Genomic DNA, 8,012 nt, shown 5'->3' on the forward strand with positions numbered 1-8,012 from the left:
TCAGCAGTGTTGCAGCTCCGCTAACCTCCATGACTAAATGTCAGACATCTCGCTTACACTGGTCCCCAGAGGCTGATGAAGCATTCAACGAGTTAAAGGAACGGTTCACCACGGCACCCATTCTCTGTCACCCAGACCCTGACCGACCTTTCATAGTGGAAGTAGACGCCTCTAACACTGGCATCGGAGCCATTCTGTCTCAGCGCCAGGGTACCCCTGAGAAAATGTTTCCCTGCGACTTCTATTCCAGAAAGTTATCCGCAGCAGAACGAAATTATGACGTGGGTGACCGAGAATTACTGGCAATGAAAGCGGCGCTGGAGGAATGGCACCATTGGTTGGAGGGAGCCCAACATCCATTCACCGTGCTCACAGACCATAAGAACTTAGAATACCTCCGCTCCGCCAAGCGCTTGAATCCCCGCCAGGCTCGATGGGCCATGTTCTTTACCCGCTTCCAGTTCAAAGTAACTTATAGACCTGGGTCCAAAAACACTAAAGCCGACGTATTGTCCCGACAGACAGATCGGGTAGAAAAACCGGACACAGAAGAACATATAATTCCTAACACACTCCTCCTAGCACCAGTCCAATGGGATATAATGTCAGAAATCACGCAGGCCAACGAACAGTCCGCACCACCAGCTGCATGTCCGCCGGACCGCACATTTGTACCAGCTCCCTTAAGTCAAGTCAAGTCAAGTCACCTTTATTTATATAGCGCTTTTTACAATGTAGATTGTGTCAAAGCAGCTTTACATTGATAACTGGTACATTGTTTGGCTGCACAGCAGCTCTTAAAGAATAGTGTCAATGCAGGCAGATCAAAGCACTGTTGAATATCAAAATGTCAAGTCAAGTGTCCCCAACTAAGCAAGCCAGAGGCGACAGCGGCAAGGAACCCAAACTCCATCAGGTGACATCAGGTGGCAGACAAGTGGCAAATTGGTGTTAAAATGGAGAAAAAAACCTTGGGAGAAACCAGGCTTAGTCGGGGTGCCAGTTCTCCTCTGGCCAACAGTGCTTTGTTACAATTCAGGTTGCTATCATAAGTCCAATAGGATCGCAACATTAAAAGTATTTATTTCAGTTCCATCCAATTGAGGATCGTATTGAGGATCACGCCGGTATGGACGGTTGTTGAGGAACTGTGTCGTGGCTGTCGTGTCGATGAGGCCTTCACAGGGGATGATCTAGTTGACTCAATCTCTGCTGATACTTCAGGGCTGCGTTGTGGTCGTGTCAAGGTGCAGGTCCTTGGTCTCACCTGGATACGGCCCGGATCCGGTTGACTACGGTGAACCTCGGGATAAACAGAAAGACTAATATTAGCGTAGATGCCATTCTTCTTCTGATGTAACGAGTACATCAGGTGTTATAGGAAGTGTTCCCGGTTCCGGCTGACCTAATTTATGCAGCCTAATAATCCTTTAACGGATTTGGAAATATAAATTGGTAATGTGTTATGTGTATGCCAGGTTAAAGAGATGCGTTTTTAGTCTAGATTTAAACTGACAGAGTGTGTCTGCTTCCCGAACAATGCTAGGAAGATTGTTCCAGAGTTTAGGTGCCAAATAGGAGAAGGATCTACCACCTGCAGTTGATTTTGATATTCTAGGTATTATCAGCTGGCCTGAATTCTGAGATCGCAATAGACGTGAAGGACTATAATGAATTAGGAGCTCGCTCAGGTACTGGGGAGCTAAACCATTTAGTGCTTTGTAAGTAATTAGCAAGATTTTAAAATCTATACGATGTTTAACAGGAAGCCAATGCAGTGTTGACAGAACTGGGCTAATATGGTCATACTTCCTGGTTCTAGTAAGAACTCTAGCTGCTGCATTTTGTACGAGCTGTAGTTTATTTATCAGGCGAGCAGAACAACCACCCAGTAGAGCGTTACAGTAATCTAGCCTTGAGGTCATGAACGCATGAACTAACTGTTCTGCATTTTTCATTGAGAGCATATGTCGTAGTTTAGATATATTTTTAAGATGGAAGAATGCGGTTTTACACATGCTAGTAACATGGCCTTCAAATGAAAGATTGGTATCAAAGAGCACACCCAGGTTCCTAACTGACGACGAAGACTTAACAGAGCAGCCATCAAGTGTTAGACAATATTCTAGGTTATTACGTGAAGAAGTTTTTGGTCCAAAAATTAGAATCTCTGTTTTTTCTGAATTTAGTAGTAGGAAATTACTGGTCATCCAATTTTTTATATCAGCTATGCACTCCGTTAATTTTGTGAATTGGTAAGTTTCGTCAGGGCGCGAAGAAATATAGAGCTGAGTATCATCAGCGTAACAGTGAAAACTAACGCCATGCTTCCTAATGATATCTCCCAAGGGTAGCATGTACAGAGTGAATAGTAACGGTCCTAGTACTGAGCCTTGTGGTACTCCATATTGAACTTGTGATCGATATGACATGTCTTCGTTTACTACTACAAACTGATAACGGTCAGATAAGTATGATTTGAACCATGACAATGCAATTCCACTAATGCCAACATAATTTTCGAGTCTATTTAAAAGAATATTGTGATCAATAGTGTCAAATGCTGCACTAAGATCCAGTAACACTAATAGAGAGATACAACCACGATCTGATGATAAGAGCAAATCATTAGTAACTCTAATGAGAGCAGTCTCAGTACTATGGTACGGTCTAAATCCTGACTGGAAATCCTCACAGATACCATTTCTTTCTAAAAAGGAACATAGCTGTGATGATACTGCCTTTTCTAGTATTTTTGACAGAAAAGTGAGATTTGAGATCGGCCTGTAATTGACTAATTCTCTAGGATCAAGTTGTGGTTTTTTAATAAGAGGTTTAATAATAGCCAGCTTAAAAGTTTTTGGTACGTATTCTAATGATAAAGATGAATTGACGATATTGAGAAGAGGGTCTATGACCTCTGGAAGCATTTCTTTCAATAGCTTAGTCGGTATAGGGTTTAACATACATGTTGTTGATTTTGATGATTTAACAAGTTTAGACAATTCTTCCTCTCCTAAAGCAGTAAATGAATTGAATTTTTCCTCAGGGACACTACAATGCACTATCTGACACGATACTGTAGTAGACGGTTGCATGGTTATTATTTTTTCTCTAATATTATCAGTCTTGCAAGTAAAGAAGTTCATAAAGTCATTACTGCTGTGCTCTTTGGAAACATCAGAAGTTGAAGCTTTATTTCTTGTTAATTTAGCCACTGTATCAAATAAATACCTAGGGTTGTGTTTATTTTCTTCTAAGAGTTTTGAAAAATAGGCAGATCTAGCAGATTTTAAGGCCTTTCTGTACTCAATCATTCTCTCTCTCCACGAAATACGAAATACTTCTAGTTTTGATTTCTTCCAGCTGCGCTCCATTTTTCTGGCTGCTAACTTTAGGGCCCGAGTGTGGTCATTGTACCATGGCATTGGATTAATTTCCTTAATCTTTTTTAAACGCAAAGGAGCAACTGAGTCTAATGTGCTGGAAAAGACAGAGGCAATAGTTTCTGTTGCAACATCGAGGTCTTCTAAGCTGTCTGGTATGCTAAGGCGATGAAAATGATCAGGAAGATTATTTATAAAGCAATCTTTAGTGGTAGAAGTGATGGTTCAACCATATTTATGGCATGGAGGCAGTTTAGCCGCCTTGACTAAATGTAGTATACACGAGACTAGATAATGATCTGAGATGTCGTCACTCTGCTGCAGAATTTCAACAGCATCAATATCGATTCCATGTGACAATATTAGATCTAAAGTATGATTACGACAATGAGTGGGTCCTGACACATGTTGTCTAACACCAATAGAGTTTAGAATATCTGCAAATGCCAATCCTAATGCGTCTTTTTTATTATCTACATGAATATTAAAATCACCAACAACAAGGACTTTATCTGCAGCTAGTACTAGCTCTGATAGAAAGTCAGCAAATTCTTTGATAAAGTCTGTATTGTGTCCTGGTGGCCTGTATACAGTAGCCAGCACAAATGTCAACTTACATAATGTTACGTAAAGTACCATAGTTTCGAAGAAATTATATTTGAAAGACTTCTGACTAATACTGTAAATATTACTATAGATTACAGCAACACCTCCCCCTTTGCCTTTCTGACGGGCATTGTGTCGATAATCATAACCTTGAGGACTAGACTCATTTAAAGTAATGTAATCGTCCGGTTTTAGCCAAGTTTCTGTCAAACACAGCACATCTAGATTATTATCTTTGATAATATCATTAACAATAAGTGATTTTGAAGAAAGGGATCTAATATTTAACAACCCGAGTTTTATCATTTGTTTAGCATTATTATCTCTATTTTTTATTTGTTGAACATCAATTAAATTTTTACCATTAAATGGGTTTGGAAGTTTTTTGTTTTTACTAATTCGGGGTACAGACACAGTCTCTATTTGAAAATATCTAGGTGTAAGAGTTTCTATGTGTTGAGAGTTATCTGAATTTTCTGACTTCTGTAACATGAGGCAGCTAGCAGACGGTCGGTTTAGCCAGTCTGTCTGCTTTCTGACCTGGGCCCCAGTTTGTCATGTTTCAGCTCTAAGACTATGTGCCATATTACTAGAGAGAAGAGCAGCACCATCCCGGGAGGGATGAATACCATCTCTTTTTAACAGGTCAGGTCTGCCCCAAAAACTTTTCCAATTATCTATGAAACCTATATTATTTTGCGGACACCACTTAGACAGCCAGCCATTGAGTGATGATAATCTGCTAACTATCTCATCACTCCGACGAACAGGAAGGGGGCCAGAGCAAATTACTTCTCCTGACATTGTACTTGCGAGTTCACACACCTCTTTAATGTTAATTTTAGTGATCTCCGACTGGCGAAGTCGAACATCATTAGTGCCGACGTGAATAATAATCTTAGAGTATTTACGATTAGCATTAGCCAGCACTTTTAAATTTGCTTTGATGTCAGGTGCTCTGGCTCCCGGCAAACATGTGACTATGGTGGCTGGTGTCTCTATTTTCACGTTCCGTGTAATAGAATCGCCAATAACTAGGGCACTTTCAACAGGATTCTCAGTGGGTGTATCACTGAGTGGGGAGAACCTGTTTGATGTTCTTATTGGAACGGAAGAGTGGTGTTTTCCGCGGCTAGGCCGCCTCACCGTTACCCAAGTGCCCTGCTGCGCGGGCTCTACAGCCGGAACCGAACAATGTACAGAGTTCACTAAGCTAGTCGCATCCAAAACAGTATCTGAAGCCCTTGCATTCTTACTATCCTCGATTAAAGTTTGGATGCGTGTCTCTAATTCTGAGATTCTCTCTGTCAGCCTGACTATTTCCCTACATTTATGACATGTAAATCCCTCGTCGCTGACAGAGAGAGCTATGGTAAACATGTGGCAAATGGAACAGGTAGCAATGCTGGGAGAGGATGACATGACTCACCGTGTTTGTAGACTGATCCGACTTACCACAGATGTTTGAAGAACGCGTTGAAAAAGGAGCGCGCGAGCGACTGTTAACAAGTTAACAAGCTAGCGCTGCAAATGCAAATGCGTTGTAACAGCGATTTAGATTCAAATATTACAAGCTAGCGACGTCAGATTAGTGTGGTAGGCAATATTACATATAAGGTAATAAAAAAATAAGCAACAATGAATAAAAGTAAGAGATTCAAAACAAAGCTATACGGAGTTACAGACGCAAACCAATCTGAGCAGCGAGGCAGACAGGAGCAATCGAGTCAAGATCTTAAGAGATAAACTTTTGCACCACGTCCACGACCTTCCCAGTTCTGGTCACCCAGGCATCACCGCCACTCATAACCTTCTCCAAAACCAATTCTGGTGGGATTTCATGCTCCAAGACGTCATTCAATTTGTCCACAACTGCACAGCCTGCCAAACATCCAAAACCCCTCATCAATCTCCGGCTGGCCTGCTTCAGCCACTGCCCATTCCACAACGCCCCTGGTCGCACATCGCCATAGACTTTGTCACCGACCTTCCCGTATCACAAGGCAACACCACCATTCTCACTGTTATAGATTGCTTCTCAAAAGCCTGCCGCCTCATTCCTCTGCCCAAGCTCCCCACTGCTTTCGAGACCGCTGAATTGCTCTGCAATTTCGTCTTCAGGTTTTACGGATTACCTGAGGACATAGTGTCGGATAGAGGTCCACAATTTACATCTCGAGTCTGGTCAGCATTCTTCAAAAACCTGAACGTCAACATCAGTCTCACGTCTGGCTACCACCCAGAATCCAACGGGCAGACAGAGCGGATGAATCAAGAACTCACACGCTTTCTATTGCCAAAGAGACCAGATGGAATGGAGTCGATATTTGATGTGGGCTGAATACGTTCAAAATTCCCTCAGAAAACCAGCCACAGGGATTACCCCCTTCCATTGCGTCCTAGGCTATCAACCTCCTTTGTTCCCATGGTCAGGTGAACCCTCTGAGCTACCGTCAGTCAACGAGTGGATGCGAAGGAGCGAGGAGACTTGGGATCTGGCTCATCACCATCTGCAACGCGCTATTAGGAGACAAGAGGTCCAGGCCAACTGACACCGGCGACTGAATCCCCAGTACACTATGGGGCAATGGGTTTGGCTTTCCACCATGGACCAGTCGGAGACTGCAATATCTGGTCGACTGGGAGGGGTACGGACCGGAGGAGCGATCCTGGGTCGACGCGGGTAATATCCTGGACCCTGCACTCATGGAGGAATTCCATCTGACGCACCCGGAGAGACCGGCCCCTCGACCACGTGGTAGACCCCGGTGTCCGCCTCCTCGTGTCTGGAGCCGCTCGCAGGGTGGGGGCTCTGTCATGAATATGGCTCCCACGGTTCATCCTCCGGACCGCCGGAGGGAGCCATCACCGGAATATTGACTCTCTGCCATTCGGACTCCAATTCCCATAGGCCCTCATTCCTGGGACTGATTGCACTCTCACCTGCACTACATCATGCACACACTATTTAAGACACGCACACACACCACATCTTCGCGAATTCTTGATTTGCTACGGTGGTCATTTCTGAGCGTTATTCTGTGGACTAATATCTTGTTATTACCTGGACTGTTTGTTATCTGTGAATCTCTGCCGCCTGCCCTGAACTTTGCCTGTACTCTGGACTGTGATTGTTTGCCGCCTGTCTTGATCCTTGCCTGTGACCCGTCTCTGATTCATGCTGCTCGTTAAACATCACGTAAACAACACAATCGAACTGTAATACAAATATAATATCAGCACAAATATTCCAGCGATCCATTTCAGTATCATTAGTATAGGTATTTGCAGGAAACACAGAACTTTATCACGTATTTGTCCGTCTGTTAATAGAAACTCTTCTTAGCACGTGCATAAATATCACGGCAAAACACTATAGCATTGAATATGCATACAAACGTCTATATACATACACATTCACACGGCAATATATATTAATGTAAACTTACGTTGTCAAGAACGCACACACATCTAACAAACTATGATCTCTCTTGTTGCAGCGGCAGAACAGTCTTTTTACTGAACTTGTTTGGGCATGTTCACGACTCCGCCCACATGTGATGTCACTAACGAATTCAAAATAAGAGTCAACAGGGATTTTATACATTAATTATACATTGATCGTTCATGTTAATTCATAGTGCATTATAACTAATGTAAGACAACTTTTAAAATGTTAAAATGTAAATGTTGAAATTAAAGATGAACAATAGTTTTATTAACCTTATTTAATGTTACAAATGTGCTACCATTTCATATAAATCCAAACAGTCATGCTTAAAAATTACCATCTTTACACACAAAGGCATAGCATAGGTCTATTATACAGGTGCTGGTCATATAATTAGAATATCATCAAAAAGTTGATTTATTTCACTAATTCGATTCAAAAAGTGAAACTTGTATATTATATTCATTAATTACACACAAACTGATATATTACAAATGTTTATTTCTTTTAATTTTGATGATTATAACTGACAACTAAGGAAAATCCCAAATTCAGTATCTCAGAAAATT

General features: G+C 42.0%; 1 protein-coding gene across 1 annotated transcript; it reads right to left on the bottom strand.

Moving 5' to 3' along the window:
* Positions 1-4,036: 4,036 nt before the first annotated feature.
* On the bottom strand, positions 4,037-5,719 carry LOC127510011 (uncharacterized). The gene has a single exon (XM_051889488.1). It carries the CDS (start codon positions 5,412-5,414, stop codon positions 4,548-4,550), a length of 867 nt encoding a protein of 288 aa, XP_051745448.1. The 5' UTR covers positions 5,415-5,719; the 3' UTR covers positions 4,037-4,547.
* Positions 5,720-8,012: the final 2,293 nt, after the last annotated feature.

This window comes from Ctenopharyngodon idella, chromosome 3 (genome assembly GCF_019924925.1).
Source record: "Ctenopharyngodon idella isolate HZGC_01 chromosome 3, HZGC01, whole genome shotgun sequence".
NCBI lineage: Eukaryota > Metazoa > Chordata > Actinopteri > Cypriniformes > Xenocyprididae > Ctenopharyngodon > Ctenopharyngodon idella.

Coding starts and splice junctions, on each gene's coding strand:
- LOC127510011 (XM_051889488.1), bottom strand. CDS start 5,414: ATGTCATCCTCTCCCAGCATTGCTACCTGTTCCATTTGCCACATGTTT.